Source organism: Schistocerca gregaria, chromosome 6 (assembly GCF_023897955.1).
Source record: "Schistocerca gregaria isolate iqSchGreg1 chromosome 6, iqSchGreg1.2, whole genome shotgun sequence".
Classification (NCBI taxonomy): domain Eukaryota; kingdom Metazoa; phylum Arthropoda; class Insecta; order Orthoptera; family Acrididae; genus Schistocerca; species Schistocerca gregaria.
The window spans coordinates 55,326,531-55,344,164 of record NC_064925.1 but is presented as its reverse complement, the minus strand read 5'-3'; the positions used below and the strand labels follow the sequence as shown (position 1 = coordinate 55,344,164).

The 17,634-nt window shown below is 38.3% G+C and overlaps 1 protein-coding gene across 3 annotated transcripts in view; it reads right to left on the bottom strand.

The window, feature by feature from the left end:
- The window catches only part of LOC126278253 (protein mothers against dpp-like), a 128,654-nt gene extending 114,881 nt beyond the window's left edge, over positions 1 to 13,773 (bottom strand). Inside the window, exons 1-3 of one of the 3 annotated variants that reach the window (XM_049978248.1) lie at positions 13,644 to 13,773; positions 13,318 to 13,546; positions 8,652 to 8,950 (exon numbers count right to left, since the gene is read on the bottom strand). In XM_049978248.1, the coding sequence (XP_049834205.1) occupies positions 8,652 to 8,950; positions 13,318 to 13,348 (330 nt within the window). In that variant the 5' untranslated portion in view covers positions 13,349 to 13,546; positions 13,644 to 13,773. The other 2 variants (XM_049978250.1, XM_049978249.1) reach the window with 2 other exon arrangements.
- Between the last annotated feature and the right edge of the window lie 3,861 nt (positions 13,774 to 17,634).

Here is a 17,634-nt window from a genome sequence, read left to right as displayed (position 1 = left end):
ATGATTGTATGTAGAAAGAGGACAGCCCTTGTATAGTGTCGACCAATAATCATGGACAACAGCAGTATAAAGCAGGGGGGGCAGTTGTATTGGAACTTATGCTAGTTTACACAAATGGGTACAAGTCTTATTTTTTTCTGTGTATTTTTATCCAATCATTCCCCTAAGTAGTTTATGGCAAAGATTAAAACACAGTATGCCCACAGCAATCAGGCCTGTGCAGCTAGCAAGAAAAGATGAAGAACATTAATTTTCTTAAGTTTTTAAAAGCTCCTATCAGATGTTTCACCGATCTTGTATTGTCTGTCTTTTCCTGGCCATGATAGAGCCAGGATGTTTAGTTCACTAATGATGTAGAATATATTAATTCTTATGGTATGAAGTCAACTTCACTTACTAGTTACATATTTCACATGCTCTATCTATCTGCCTTACTGGTACCTGTAAAATTTTGATGAAGCAGAGCAAGCTGGCTGTCATAACATTTGTCTTCAAAGAAGAAGAAGATCTAAATACCTTCAAGGCTCAAATAATTATCATCTAATAATTCAATATTATGTCTGACAGAGTTTTTTGTGTATACAAAAATCGTAAGTCAGACTGTCTGGAATATGAGACCTGTGCCTAAATTAGGTGAGACACACGCTCCCTAGAAAACTCACTATTGTTGAGCCTTTTGTGTGGTGCCAGCTAATTTTCATAGTTATTATTAGTCTAAAATTATTAATTAATCAGTAGAAAATATTATTAAAAATATTTGCTACCTGTGACTTATCATTTATAGTCCTTCAATTTAGTTCAATAATGATGCTGTCCTGCTCTGTGGATGGCTGGTGTCTCTCATTTCATTATCTTCCATATAGCGTTAAGCCTATTGCCAGAATTACTATTTTCTGACATTATGTGCATGTTCTTTGATTTTTAGTGATCCATTACTTTTTACATGGCTGTTTAATGTCCTTTAGATTAGCTTATGCACAAAGCTATTTTCAAATAATGATATTAAATAATAACAGAATTGATTACATATGTTAGACTTTGGTTCATTATAAATTTCACCCAAAGTCATCTCTTGTAAACTAGTCTCAAAAACATTTGACCTGGAGTCATTAATTATCGTAACTCATTTCCACTGAGGAGTATCCATACTGTAAGACAAAATGTTATTTATCTCAACTAACTGTCCATTATGATCATGACCAGAAAGAGCATTTACTACTGGGTAAACAGTTATTTTCTTGCTGTGAGCTTCATAATATGAAACATTATCAGTTAGGAACCTACTGTCTTTAACCAGCCATGTTGGAAAGTTAATTACTGAGATCAAATTGAAGGATCCAAACCAGGTTTCAAGATTATATTTCGTATCAGAAGCCTTTAAAAAATCTACACTGAAGTCTACTATTAACTATTTGCTGCTCTCTGACAGATAGCACAGTAAAAGCAAACAATACAATTATGAAAAGGTTATATTGCTACGCATCATAAAAATGATATGTTGAGTTGCAGGCAGGCACAACAAAATGACTGTTACACACCAAAGTATCAGCCAAAGTCTTCTTCAGAAAAGAAAGGGAAATACACACATACATTCAAACAACCAGCTGCTTTAGTTGGACTGCAACTGTTGCGGATCGTGTATAACAGAATATTGGGGTGGGGGGGTGGGAGGAGTGAGTGCCACCCCCTGAGTGCAGAAGAGTGCTGTCAGGCAGGGCACACAGTGGCTACTGTAGAAGGCAGCACAACAAGGCTCAGGCAGTGTCAGGTTACTGCGGGAAGGGAGGGGGAGGGGGGAGCAGAAAAGGAGAGGAGCAGAGAAGGGAAAATACTGGTGGATGCACTGGCAAGGAGTGAGCATGATGAGTGTGAGAGGACATGGATTGGGAGGAGGTTATAGAACTGAGAGGGCAGACAATGTTGGGTGGCAGATGTGGGGACATTAGGTTATTGTAGGCTGAGGCCGGGATAATTTTTGGAACAGAGAATGTGTTGTAAGGTTAACTCCCATTTGCAGAGTTCAGAAATGCTGGTGGTGGAGGGGAGGATTCAGTTGGCCTGAGTTGTGAAGCAGCCATTACAATCAACCATGTTATGTTCAGCTGCGTGTTGTGCAAGGTCCACTTTGTTCTTGACCACAGTTTGGTGGAGGCCATTCATCCTGATAGAAAGGTAGTTGGTGGTCATGCCAATATAAAAAGCTGTGTAGTGATAGCATCAGAACTGGTATATGACATGGCTACTTTCACAAGTGGCCTGACCTCTAATGTGATAGGACAAGTTTGTGACAGGACTAAAATAACTGCTAAATGGGTGGATTGAGCAGGTCTTGCACCTGGTTCTTCTACAGGAATATGATCCATATGTCATGGGGCTGGGATTGGGAGTGTCATAGGGATGGACCAGGATGTTGTTGGTGTTGGGTGGGCAAGGGAATACCACTTAAGGAGGGGTGGGAAGGAAACTGGGTAAGATGTTCATTTCACAGCATGAGGACAGCTAAGAAAAGCCCTGACAACACATGTTCAAACCCAGGGTAGTACTGGATGATGGAGGAGGGTACTCCTTTCTAGCTGGTTCTTAGGGAGTGTGTGGGGATATGGCACACGAAATGTGTTGGCAGACTATGTCTGGGTGATAGTGCCTGTCTGTGAAGATCTTTGTGAGACCCTCAGCATACTGGACAAAGGATTTCTTGTCACTGCAGATATATCATCCCCAGGTGGACAGGCTGTATGGGAGGGATTTTTTTGGTGTGGAAGGGATGGCAGCTGTCGAAATGCTGATACAGATGTGGTTGGCAGGTTTGATGTGAGCAGAGGTGTGGATGAGCTGTCAGAGAGGAGAGGGTCAACATTAGATAGAAAAGGATCAGGTAAAGCAGATGGGAGAGATGGTGCTGAGGTGAAAGAATGAAGATAGGTAGTCTTGGCCCTGAGTCCAGATCATAAAGATATCATCAATGAGCCTGAACCAGACCAGGTGTTTGGGAGGCTACGAAGGTTTTCTCTAGACAGCCCATAAACAGGTTAGCATAGGAGCTTGGCCATCACTGTGCCATGGATTTGTTTGTGTTGCTTCCCTTCTAAGGAGAAGCAGTTGTGTGTGAGGATAAAGTTAGTAAGTTTTTTGAGAAATAAGGTAGTGGGTTTGGAATCTGAATGACAATGGGAGAGGTAGTGTTCAATAGTGGCAGGAAATGGGCATGAGAATGTTACTGTATAGGGAAGTGATGTCAATGGTGACAAGTTGCGATCCAGGAGGGGTAAGGGGGGGGGGGGGGGGGGGGGAGTGGAGAGTATGCAAGGAAGCGGTTGGTATCTTTGAAATGGGAGGCTAGGTTTTGGGCAATTGATTGTAGGTGTTGGTCATTGTGGGCCACTAATCTTTCAGTGGTACTGCAATAACCAGCTACAATGGTGTATCCAGGATTGTTGGGTTTGTAGATTTTGGGCAGCACGTAGAAAGTGGGAGTGTGGGGTGACATACCAATGAGGAGGAAAATGGATTTAGGGGTGTGGTTCTGGGAATGGTCTAAGGCTTTAAGGAGGGATTGAAGGTTATGTTGAACTTCTGGGGTGAGTTTACTCTGGCAGAGTTTATAAGTGGAGGAGTCACACATCTGGCAAAAGCCTTCCGCCTTGTAGTCACTGCAATCCACAGCAACAGTGGTTGAATCTCTGTATGCAGGTAGTGTTACTAGGTGATGATCTGTCTTGAGGCTGTGCATGGTTGTCCTTTCTTCTGAAAGGTTCCAGCTGCAGTCCATCTAATGCAGCCACAGATAGCAGTCAAGTGTGCCTGCTTGTGTGTGTGTGTGTGTGTGTGTGTGTGTGTGTGTGTGTGTGTGTTTCCCTATTCTGTAAGATGGCTTTGGGAAAAAAGTTTAGCATGTAACAGTCTTTTTACTGTGCCTGTCTGCAATTCAACGTGTCACCTTTATGGTGAGTAGATAGCACAGTAAGGAGTCTAGACTCCTCATAAACAGTTCAATATTTCTCAATGGGATTCTACTCACAATTACAATTAAAAGTGATCTATTTTTCAGTATTAATGCGTAAGCACACATGTGCTGATCACTACAAAATATATGTGTCTAGAAGTTTCTGAACAATGAGGTGGAGATCTCTCTTTTAGGTAATTTTTTGAACTAAATGTGTTTTCATTATTTTGAGCAGATGATAGAGATGATTATGAAATCCTTGTGATGGATGTGATGACAGCTACAAAACTGACATTGCTTTTCATAATGCCAAAATGCAAAATTGTGTTCCAGGCCTTTTACATATAAAAGTGGTTGTTCATACAGATGGTGGTGGTTTAATGATCTTCCACTGTTTGAACATATAGGATTTGCTGCGTAGTGTGATGACACATTCAAAACATAAACATCAGAAACACCTGAAGGGTGATGAGATACTGGAATACAACACCTACAGCCCACCACTAACTTTTTTCTGGAAGAACATTTTCTTCAAAAGCTATATGGCTAGCTTTCAGATGTCTTTGTTTGCACCAGATAAAACACACATCTTGCCATTCCAAATTAGTTTGTAGCACCTCATCTGCCTAGACTGCACTTCTCAGTGAATGAAACTTCCTAGATCATACTCAGACATTTATGTTGGGTAACATACACTGTTATGCTCCCCAACTTCTCACATGTCAGAAGTGCTTGAGACTGTAAACACAATTGGTATTTTAACCAACAAAGAGCCATTTTGCATTTTTCATTGTGACTATGTTTTATTTGCCCTGTGAACAGATATGGCATTGAATAAATTATTTTGTTCATTATCTTATAGCATCTCCCTTTTCCCATGATGTAGGGAAATCTGTCGCATTGTATTTTATGGACTGCACTTCCTATATCTGTCTGTTAAGACAGCAGAATTATTACAATCATTATTTTTGCATTACTTTAATTCAGATAATATGTGGCTAGGTGGCTAAGTGGTTGAAGTGTCAGACTACGGATCCAGCAGGCTCAGGTTTGATGCCCATTCAATCCTATGACTTTTTTGCTGTCACCTCTAGCAATGTATGCTGACCTAAGAAATGCCAAGTTGCACTGAGGTTCAGAGTTCACATTAAACTATAAATCCAACAATAACTGGCTGAATAAGTCAGTTCAAAGGTCAAATAAAGGCAAAGAAATGGCACATCCAATATGTGCTACATCCAGTCTTTGGGTTGATGAGAGCCTTATCTTTTTATCTTTTTTAATTCACTCAATACAAGAAAGTCCACCCTAATTCCACTTACTCCAATCAATAACTTTCCCCATGGGTGTCAACCAGGTGCAGCAAAGCTGATGTTCAATGCGCAGAGTCCTGGTGCCTCAAGGTGACAGGAATCTACTCCTTGGCATGCATACGGAGCTAACAGTTCAGGCACCACATGGGTGATCTCTTTGTTATTAGGGTGCTACTATCAAGAGGATACTTGAAACACTCGCCATGTCAGGTTAGATACTGTGTTAGCTTTTTAGTGCAATTGTATGTACACAGTTACTGCGCATAAGTGAGCAATATTTAAGTTGTCCTCAACTGACCTGCACTACTGAAAAGTAGATGGTCAAAAGCCTCTTTCTCACCGCAAAAAAGGTCCAAACATGTACTTTAGCCAAGAAATCTGTGGTTATAGCATATAAACAGAGGTTATGTCCACAAAAGAAAGAGAAAGTGAGAGAATAGCTGGGCTGACATTGGATTTTCGGCAAGGGTTCAAGGGTAAAAGAAGTGAAGATGGTCAAAGACAAGAGATTGTAGAATCCTTGCAGCCATTTCTTTCCATTTGTTCTACGATGCTTTAAAAATTCAAAAAATGTGCAATCCAAACTGTTTGTCATTGGGACTTTTTGAATTTTTATTGCTACACTAATTTGTAGCCAGTTGGAGACATATGAGAGGTTTCCTCCATCTGCAGATTTGCCTGTTAATGTGTAGTTACACCTCTGATTAAAGCTCTGAGTCTTTGAGGGAGGAGTGATGGGTTAGATAGCTAATCTGCAAATCATTTGCTATTTTTTGTACATTTTCTAATGCTGGAATATTTAATTATTTTGAAGCTTCAACGTATTTTTACTCATTTCAGTGAAATTCAAAATATTTGTTTCTGTTTACTTTCTTTGTTTGCTGAAATAACATTTTACTTCCTTCAGGAATTCTGTTTCCCTTACTCTATTATCTGAGTAGTCATTCTAATATTCCATATATTATTTTCTGAGTTAAATGGGTGTGTTTCACTGAGCAATAATCCCTCCCCTTGCCACCCCACTCTCTCTCTCTCTCTCTCTCTCTCTCTCTCTCTCTCCCCCCCCCCCCTCCCCTCCCCTTGTACTACATATAGTTTCATAATGAAGGGACATCTCTTTGCCATTCCTAGAGAGTTGAACTAATATAAAAGTTTTGATGTTTCCAGCAGAGTGAGTCAACCAAAATACTATGACATTTTGACGAGTCTTACTTCCATTATCTACCAGCAAAGTGACAAGATAAAACTACATGTCTTTTGACGAACTCATCCAGCTGGAAATACATGAACTTTACATTAGCAAGTGAAAGCCTGTGAACACTCAATACCCAATGATAGACCCACTAGCATTTGGATCATATATAAAAAGGGTTACAAAAGCTGTAAGAAAAGAGGCAATGTCTCTGTAACACTACAGTATGTGTGTATAGCATTAACACATAGTTATTGAATAAGTACAAGGTGTACAACTTTGCTTCCACCGTTTGCTGATAGGTGGCAGCAACGGTAAGCAGCGGTCGAAAGAAACAGATCGCAGATGTCAGGGAGTTAGCTTGGACCTCTGTCAACATAACCTCATTCAAACATTAGTCGATTTGTGTCTGCATCATAAAGTTGTTCTGAATTGAAAATGTCAGTTTACCAGCCTAATTCTCGTCATTTGTGGGAGGTGTTACTGTTTTGTTTCAATATGATGAAAACAGTGGCTGGGTCTCATCGAATGCTCTCAAGTACATACGGTAAAGATGTTATTAGTGAAATAATGTGTCGTGAGTGGTTTCCACACTTCAAGAACAATGATTTTAGCGATGTAGACCGGCATAGTGGTGGAAGAGAGAATGCTTACGAAGATGCAGAACTGGAGACATTTCTGAGTGAAGTCTTGTGTCAAACTCAAGAAGAATTGGCACAACTAGTGGGAGTGACACAGCAAGCCATTTCAAAACATCTTAAGGCTATGGGCATGATTCAGAAAGAAGGAACTTGGGTCCCGTGTGAGCTGAAACCAAGAGACATTTAATGGCGTTTGTGTGTTTGTGAACAGTTGCTTCAGAGGCAAAAACGGATGGGATTTCTGCATAGCATTGTGACCGGAGACGAAAAATGGGTTCATTACGATAACCCTAAATCCAAAAAAATCATAGGGATATCCCGGCCATGCTTCCACGTCGACGACCTAACCGCATATTCATGGCTCCAAGATTGTGCTCTGCATTTGGTGGGATCAGCTCGGCATCGTGTACTATGAGGTGTTAAAAACAAGTGAAGCAATCACAGGTGCTAGTTATCGAACACAATTAATGCATTTGAGCAGACCATTAAAAAACAAACAGCCGCAATACAACGAGAGTCACGATAAAGTGATTTTTCAACATGACAATGCTCAACCCCACATTGCAAAAGAGGTCAAACCGTAATTGGAAACGTTAAAATGGTAAGTCCTACCCCATCCGCTGTATTCTCCAGACATTGCTCCCTCTGATTATCACCTGTTTACATCAATGGCGCATGGCCTGGCTGACAAACACTTCCGATCACACGAAGAAGTCACAGATTGGGTGGATTCGTGGATCGCTTCAAAAGATGAACCATTTTTTCGATGTGGGATTCATACACTGCACAAAAGATAGGAGAAAGTAATGGCCAGCAATGGAAAATACTTTGAATGACATGTGTAACCAATTTGTTTCATTAAAGCCACAAATGTTTGGGGAGGGGGGGGAAGCAGAAGATAAGTTGTACACCTTGTATATCCCAGTGCAAAGAGGAGATATTTCTTTGTACAAGTTTCTTTTTTGTCCTGCTACATAAAATGTACAAAAAAGTTTTGTAACAACAACAACAAAATGGTTCAAATGGCTCTGAGCACTATGGGACTTAACTTCTTTGCTCATCAGTCCCCTAAAACTTAGAACTACTTAAACCTAACTAACCTAAGGACATCACACACATCTCTGGCCGAGGCAGGATTCAAACCTGCAACTGTAGCGGTCGCGCGGTTCCAAACTGTAGCGCCTAGAACCGCTCGGCCACTCTGGCTGGCCAACAACAACACAACAACTGTCTAAAGTCTGCAACAAGGGCAATGCTAATCAGGGTGCTTCTCCTCCACAGTACATATATTGCTGATCTCAAGCTACCCCCCTCTACAGTACATATATTGCTGATCTAGACCTACCCAAAGGCATCAAACACACTTAAAATATTCTAATTTTAGCTCTCATTTACTCAAATACTTAGTAACCATAATGTCAGTGCAATTTAATGAGATACCACCCCCACTACTACTACTGCGTATGAATTCTAAGAGTTTAACTCAGAGCAGGGTTAACAAAACAAACTACTACTACAAATAAAATTGTTCATTGTTAACTGTATGACATATTAAAACTTACTTGTAGTCTTCCATCTAAACTACGAGGTATAGTAACACAGTCACTGGCTTGGCCTGGTGAACTTAGAGCTCTTTCAAGCTCCTCAATGGCTCCTTTCTTTTTTTTTAGTTTCTTCACTAAAGAATCAACTGCTTTCTCTGCCCACTTTTCTTCTTCATCTCCTTGCTTCCAGCCGAGAAGTTTCTTCACAGCAGGACTGGTAAATGAGAATAAGCTATTCAATGATGAAATTGGGCCACCAGCTCCTGATGACTCTGCCTCATCAGTATCCATTTCAATTCCAATTAAATCTATTTCCTCTGAAACAAAAAAAGGGGAATATTTTATAAGAATATTTATGTTGGGATCTCAATTGTCACTTAAACTTGTTCCATCTTTCCTCTCTCTTTTATTTGCTCTATTAATTGTACCTTACACAACAAGGAATCTTTATTTACAAATCACTGAAACAAAAGGGAACTCTACAGATTTGTTACTAGTCAGTTAAAAGAGGGGCTGAACTGTATACTGCAAGAATGTTAACAACAATACAAGACACTATGCTAGTCATATTCAAACAAAAACTGATTTCACAATCATATTCATGCAAAACATCAATGAGCCTTCCACACTATACTTCTCTATTATATGTAGCAAGTGCTCATTAAAAATATGTTAGAAAGGTATCATGTATGTTACTTACAATTTGTTGTGAAAAACTGAGTGGCAAAAGCAAAGACAGTAAAATGCCACCACAATGAAGGTGCTGAGAGTGATAGAGAGAGAGAGAGAGAGTGTGTGTGTGTGTGTGTGTGTGTGTGTGAAAGAGAGAGAGAGAGAGAGAGAGAGAGAGAGAGAGAGAGAGAGAGAGAGAGATTGGGGGTGGGGGTGGAGGAGAGAGAGAGAGGGGGGGGGGGGGAGGAGGAGATAGGGACAACTAGCTTTGTGTGCCAGATGTCATGCAGTATCATGAAAGATAATAAAAAGTACTAAGTCTGCTTTGAGTAAGAATATGAAGGTTTTCCAGGATGATGGAATAACAACAATATTATAAAAAGGATATAGATGCTACTCACCACATAATAGAGGCGGCACTGAGTTGTAGACTCAGGCCACAGCCACTGGAGATAGTGGCTGTGTGTGTGTGTGTGTGTGTGTGTGTGTGTGTGTGTGTGTGTGTGTGTGTTCCCAAAGAAGGCCTTGCAGCCAAAAACTTTAATGTTAGCAGTCTTTTCTTTGTGCCCATCTGTGACTCAATACCTCCTGTATGTTATGACTAGCACTCTATCCTTTCATAATATCATACAATGGAAAATCCAGGGTCGAATGTAACAATATTATGAAAAGGAAAGTTGCTACTCACCATACAGCGGAGACACACTACCTGCAGCTCAGCATCTCTGCTATATGGTGAGTAGCAAATTTCCTTTTCGTAATATGTTAAAGTTATTTTGCGTGAGCAAATGTTTAAATACATCCACTATATTTTTGGGCCAAAACTGCTCAGTATATCAGTTCTCATATCTAATTTCATTAATTTATCACTTCTAACAACCAACTAAGCCTCTGTGTATGCCCAAGTTTCAAAAACACGAGTTTACAACAACTGCTCACACTTCTAAACTTAACCTATTTTCTTTTTTATTTCTTTAGTTCCGAAGACCCAGGCAACAAGTGAACTGCAAAGATATGGAACATGTCATCTTTTACAGGGTTCACATGTAACTTAAAACAATAAAAGATGCAATGCTAGTAAGATATCAACTAAAGAACATATACACAATTAACAGAAAACTGTGTTTCACTGCAGATAAATGAACAACATATACAGGAAGCACAACAAATAAATAAATGAATACAAAAACCAAATTCTCACCTCTACGATACTGCGCACAATAATGTGGGAGTCGTGAAAATTCAAAGTTAATATGTGCTTAAGAAGACAAAAGATTAAAATTATGATTCATGTGTATAAGTTTACTCTGTTCTTAAGTGTGAGATTTAAATGCATGAAATTTACGCGATACACCACAATCACATTTTAATTAGATATCCTTACATAAATTAATTAAAACAAGTTTTAAAACAATTGTAAGTTAGCAGTGACATTCATTTTGACTCAGAAATTTATCAATAGTATACAAATATTTCTATACTTTTTACTATTTGAAATTTTCTTTGAACTTGATCCATTGTTTATGAAAACATTTAATATACTGTGGTGTTTAATATGGACTTCTTTTTGGACCAGATTAAAATTTATTTGGATCAAGGTGCAGATTGTTTTTGGTTCTTGTGTTGTAATCATGATGTTGGCTGTCTTCGTAGAGAAAAAAGTTATTAGAGACAAAAGTCAATGTGTAAAAAATATATATATATTGTGAGGTAATGGTAATAAACCCCACCTTTCAAAACAGGTAGGCCTATCAGGAAGGGTGCCTATAATGAATACTACTCATTATTCTAACACTTCTATTTAATTTTATTTTTGAGACATGTTGGTTCCCCAAGAATATAATACCATAAGACATTAATGAATGAAATAGCCAAAGTAGAAAGCCTTAATGGTATCCACTTCCGCCACTGAAGAAACAACACAATCTTTAAAAAGAAAGTGGGCTGATCAATTACATTTGATGTCTACATATGCACCCAAGAGTCCTGTGCTGTCAATTTTCTGTATTGGCTGATCTCTACACTTTGTGTTAATTTCTTCCAGGTTTCTTTGTGGTGAAACCTAACATAATGAGGGGAAACCTTTTGAAGAAAACAAATTTAAGATTTCAGTGAAAACTTTGTTTACAGTTAGTTCAAGATTATCATCTGACAATATGTTAATGAGGATTACAGTGTAATCGGCAAATATGGTAAATTTATTCTTTGTGTAGGAATGAAGTGGGGAGTCTATAATGAACACCAGAAATAGCAGTGAACCTAAATTCTCAATTTCAGATTTTATGTGCATTCTATTAGCTTTACTTATTATCTTCTTTAAGGTGCCACAGTAAAGTTTGTAGTGCTGCTGTTTCTTTGGGTCAATACAAGTTCTGAGAAAACTGTATAGAATCCCCTTTGTTCTACAGGATTTTTTTATTCCTGCATTGAGCCACTTTTTTTTGTCAGTGCCTACACTGCTGTTTCTATCTTTTGGAGGTGACGAGTAGGGGTAGCTTCAAAGAAACGTATGAATTCACTTAAAAACATAACAAAGAGTGTGGTAAGTCCTGTTTCACTGGAAACTGGGCTCCGTCTCTCTCTTACAGGTTGTAGTTGACATTTTTAAGGGTCTCATCATTTATTGCACAAAAAGATTTCCAAGAATGTGCACAACTTTGCACAGCTTGATGTCAATGAATGTAAGCAATTGACCATCATGTCAGAAAGGCTATTAAAAAACTGGACACACTAACAGTGTTGACTGCTGAATTTATATGACAACTATCAGGCGCCCTAATCGAAAAAATCAACTACTATCATCAATAAAAAGACAACTATACATCCTAAATCTACATTATCACTGCTATGATTCAGATGTCTTGCTGCACTTACAAATCTTACAAATACTTTTGTAACTCTAATCAAGGAGGAGAAATGCCAGTTATCTTGAATCAGTAAAAGAACACTTCTCCACAGTGAATAATTTGGGCAGACATTACAAGATTCAAGGTAAACAAATTTGGTGTACAGGGCCTTGAAAAATACTGAAATGAACAGTTAGCAGACTCAAATGTTAAATTCATAAAAATAATAAGACTATACAGCAATTTAAGTAGTAGAAAGTGCTAAGGACTTACACTAGCGGTATAATCAACAGTGACACAAAGCTTGTGACTATTGTACTGTAAACATATCTACATATTTACAAAGAGTTAAGTGAAAAGGAAAAAACTCTTATTCCTGTGCAGTTTTCTGCTGATATTTATCTCATTTGGATCCACATACAAGTGAAAATTGATTCAGGGAATGAGTGCGCGCGCGAAATAGGAGGAGCCTGTGGCGGCAAATGTTTCTCATACACCTAAATATATTCCAATGAAATGGAACTTAAAGAGGCCGAGCCTTTCTAGTCAAATTTACACACCATTGCCGTAACGTCTTAATCATATCCCCCTGCCCCTTTTAAAGGCAGAAGCGCAACGCGTTGGCTACACAAACAAAATGAATTAATGAATTTGGTACACAAGTTTTATCACATTTGCAGACACGTTAGAATAGACAGGGAACAGTCTAAATGACAGATGTATATTCTAAATTTGCTATCTGCTATACCATTAGATAATTATATTCGACTAAGCATAGTAAACATGAAGCTATCAAACTGATAGCAACAACTTTCTTTTCCTTGAGCATAATCACATGAAAGCTGAGCTTAAATTACTCCCTACAAAACCCCGTAAGAATAAGATTATTCTTACGGGGATTATTCTTACGGGGTTTTGTAGGGAGTAATTTAAGCTCAGCTTTCATTCCTCTTCGACTTCATAAATATCCATCTTCAAATAGATGAAGCTTTATCTGGTATGTTGTACTCACATTTCGTAGCTGTTAAACCTTGTAGTTTCAATTTTTTAAAAGAAATCACATATTCGAACACTTTATGTTACAATTGTTTACAAAGTTTATGAATTTGTTTCAAAATATCAGTGCTTCTATTTACTGGCGACTCAAAGTCGGAGACAGAACCAACCTGATGTATTCATCCGCCAATGATTAGACATGGCAAAAAAACAAAAACACACATGAAGAAAATTTTAGCTATTTCTCATAAAAGCGTTATTTCTTCTTCGTGAACGTTGTTGGTTCTTTGTTCAGTTGGTAAAAACTCCCGTGTAGTAGGCCACAGAATGCGGCAGCCTCTTCCGTTTTTGACAAACGTTCGATTTCAGGTCATTTTCACGTGACGTCATAGCTCTGTTCTGTGAAAACAGAGAACATGTTATACTTCTGTAATAGCAGTGTACCTTTGTCATCAACACTAAGTCATTAGTCGTTCCAACAAACAGATTCAGTTACTTTTCGGCTTTTGGCACGCACGTATGGAAAGAGAACAAACGTGTGCGTTGCAGGACTAATAAAAAGCAACAAATACCGAAAATCTCTTCGTATGACATAAAGTAGCTTACTGCTAGCAAGCAATGATATCAGTACGTGTCAATGCGCACATAAACTTGTATTTAAAATCAGCAGTTGTGTTAAGTAAAATGAAATGCAGGGACAAAATTTAGTCAATTGTTCTTCAACTGGGCGAAAAGAGACAACTTTGTTTAAGCAGTCACATAGTGTGTAAAGCAGCTGAAAAACTTTTAGAGACAAAAGTGATAGAAAATACTTGGACTTGCATCTTATAATTCTTGTTTACACAACCGCTGCAAAGACACGTCAGAAAGAATGACTAAGACGTAAGCCCCCAGATCGAAAACCGCCATTATGCGAGTACTTTTTAACACAGTGCCTACATACCCACACGTGTATAATATTTTACAAATGCATTTCTGATCCTTTAGTTCGTTAGATGTTCGGTTAAATTTGTAACCAGTTAGACCGTGCTACTATGGTAATTCCATTATGCACAAAGAAAGCAGTTTTAGCAAGTTCTGTCAGTACAACATAAACTGAAATGTATTACACATGTTAAATACATATTGCGTTTCTTTGTGGTTGGACGTGATATATACATATTAGGCCCAAAGGTCACTTTTAAAATGAGTGCCCCATTCATCCTCCTGCAACACCACAATTTTGCCAGTATTTAACTTTTTATTCTAAAACTCCATTAATCACCCAAGAAATTAATTGCAGTGGCATAAAATTCCTTTTACACTCAATCTTATGTCAATTTGAAACAGTCTTCTTATTTTTGAAGTGTTATAGGCTCTTGGATAAACAAAATAAACCCAATACCAACATTACCACCATTAGCCATTTGACATCTACTGTTGAATAAAAGCCTACTCAAGGCTTTCCCATGCATCTTGATAGAAAACTATATCAAGAATTTTTATTGGGCATTCAGAATTTTACAATGAAATAGGCTCAGTCTCTGGAGCACAGTATTTACATAGTAATAAACTACTGTCGATAAACTATAGTACAAACGTTAAGAACAGCAATAATAAAACAAAATTTCTAAGAGCTGGTGTCAATAAGCTATACTATAACAAAGAAGGGCTGAGGCATAAACCCTGTGCATAACAAGTGGATAGATTATACAGGACATAATTATACAAGACAACCACAGTACATTATAATACAGTAAACTATAGTAAAATTTGTGACATGGTAATTTCCTCCTTAGGCATCTCAATTAATTCTTTAATATGGTAAAATGTGTGATCTGATAGATAGTTGTACCACACAATTTTAAAACGCTTTAGATCCACAGACCAAACATAAAATGATAATTCATTGGAAATTTAAGTGGTTTCACTTTGTGAAAATTTGCATTTCTTACTAAACTGGTCCTTGGTATGTCTAAATTAGCCTTACACATATTGGGAGTACTTTCTGTATACATCTGCACTACAGGTTGTTCCCCCCCTTCCCCAGAAGGAGATTAACTCTGTTCAATTTTGTGCATTTAAGATATGACTTATAAATGTTCTTTCTCTGCTTTTACCCGATTTTCAGTTATATACAAAGTTCCAATCTTCACTACCTAGTCTGTCAATAAACACTCTTATGTACTCTTCCTTTTGTGACCTTTCAATAAGGACGTTCTAAGTTGTAGAAACATGATGAATGGGAACACCACTAAACTGCAAAAGGAGTGGAAAATGGAAGATGTGACAGAAGTTAGATATATGTTGAGGATGATAAACAGCAAGCTGCACAAGATGGTTACCTTCATCCTAACATTCAGTTTACACATTCTTGCAGAGTACATAAAACGCGGATCTATTTGAATGAAGCAAGGCCGTGCAACCAACATTTTGAGGGTGCTGCGAGATGTGGGTTTATGGAGTATTTTTAATATTTTGAAAGATAAATGGTGACTTGAAAGCAGCCATAAAAATGTTCCATTTCCAACTCTGATAAAAATGTATGTAATACTGACTTTTAAACCATTTTTGTGAAAGAAAAACTCCGTAAGAGCTATGGGTGGGGGGGAGGGGGGGGGAGGATGGAGAGAGGGAGGGAGGGTGGCAGTGGACCCCTGCCCCCTTGCCCCTGCATGTGGACACCATTGGAATGAAGGTAAGGGTTTATATACTCTACCAAATGCAGAGCTATAAATGCCAAAGATACAGTCACACCACATTAGGATGTAACAACAAGGCAACACACAAATCAGAGTCATTGTTGTTGATGCTACCTTCTGTATAAAATGCTCTGATGAGCACACTGCTTTGAGCCAGAACTGATTGGCCTTTTTAAAAGAAAAGGAAACTCAAGAAATTGACGTGACAAAAAAATTTTTGTACAGTGACACAGACTTGTGTATCTATCATTCACAAAGTTAGGCACAAAAAGTAGTTCAACCTTTCTCAAACATACCGGAGCAGTACAACAAAAGTCAAAATTCATGGCTTAAAGAAACTAGGTATGAAACCATCAAATAAGAGGAAATCAGTTTTAAACAGTGAAGATTTTTTCCTAAAGAAACTGGAAATATGTGTAGGTGAAGTGACAGGGTGTCCTGTTATTCGTCTCATATCCAACCTGTGTTGCCAAAAAAGAAGAGATAGAGCAAACAAAAATTGTTTTTGATTAATGACCCATATACTGCAGTAGAATGTCAACAGTGTCAGAAAAGATGGAGGAAGTAAAATTTCTAAGACAGAATAGGCCCGTGTGCCTATGTATATAGGAGACTCATTTCAACCATTGGTCAGTTTTGTGGTTAAAGGCTATGCCATACACACAAATTACTTACAGAATGATGGGAAAAATGGTAGGCCGACCTTGAAGAAGATCAGTTTGGGTTCCAAAGAAATGTAACACAATGTTAGCCCTACAACTGAGAGGATAGGTGGAAGAAAAGCAAACTCATGTTTATGGCATTTGTTGATTTAGAGTCACACTTTTGACAATGGAGACTGGACTACACTCTTTGAAATTTTGAGAATGAAAGGTTATTTACAACTCGTACGTAAGTTGGACTGCAAGTATAAAAGTCAAAGGACATGAAAAGAAGCCAGTATTTGAGAAGCGAGTGAGACAAGATTTTAGCCTGTCACAATGTTACTCAGTCTGTAGATTGAGCAAACCGATTCTGTCTGATGCAGCTAAGGGCTTGGGAGAGCAGTTGAACAAAATGGACTGAGTCTTGAAAACAGATTATAAGGTAGACATCAATAATAATTAAACAAAGACAATGGAATTTAGTCAAAATAAATCAGGAGGAAGTCTGTTCTGAAGATATTTGTTTGGAGTGTAGTCATGCATGGAAGTGAAACATGTATGATAAGCAATTCAGACAAGAAAAGTGTAGAAGGTTCTGAAGTGTGGTACTGTAGAACAATATTGAAAAGATTTATGAGACAGCTTAACTAAAATAAGGGACTGTACAGTGAAACCCATTCTGAGGCATAAAGGAACTGTAGATTCAGAGTATAGGGATGTGGTTGGAGGTTATGGGGCAAAAATTGCCTAGTAAGACCAAGAGTTGAATACACTAAGCAGGTTCAAATGGATGCCAGTTGTGATAGTTGTGTAGAAATTAAAAGACTTGAACAGGATAGACTAATATGGAGAGCTATAGAAAACCAGTCTTCATGCTGAAGACTGCAACAATGACTAGTGAAGACTAAATTATGCAATTAATAGACGTGTGTTCATGTTATCTTGTACCTTATGTACATATGAACAGTGAGGCCATGGAGGACACCATCCATTTCTCCTCCTCCGAGGTTTCAATGTATCTCGTGTGCAGGAGGGCTCCACAGATCCTTGTCCCAGATGTTTTGTAGGGATCAGTTTCCTCTCATTGAACGATGTCAAGTTCTGCAGTACAGAGAAAACTACATCCGCACAGTTAACGTGACTCTTTGCTTTCCCACCCTAC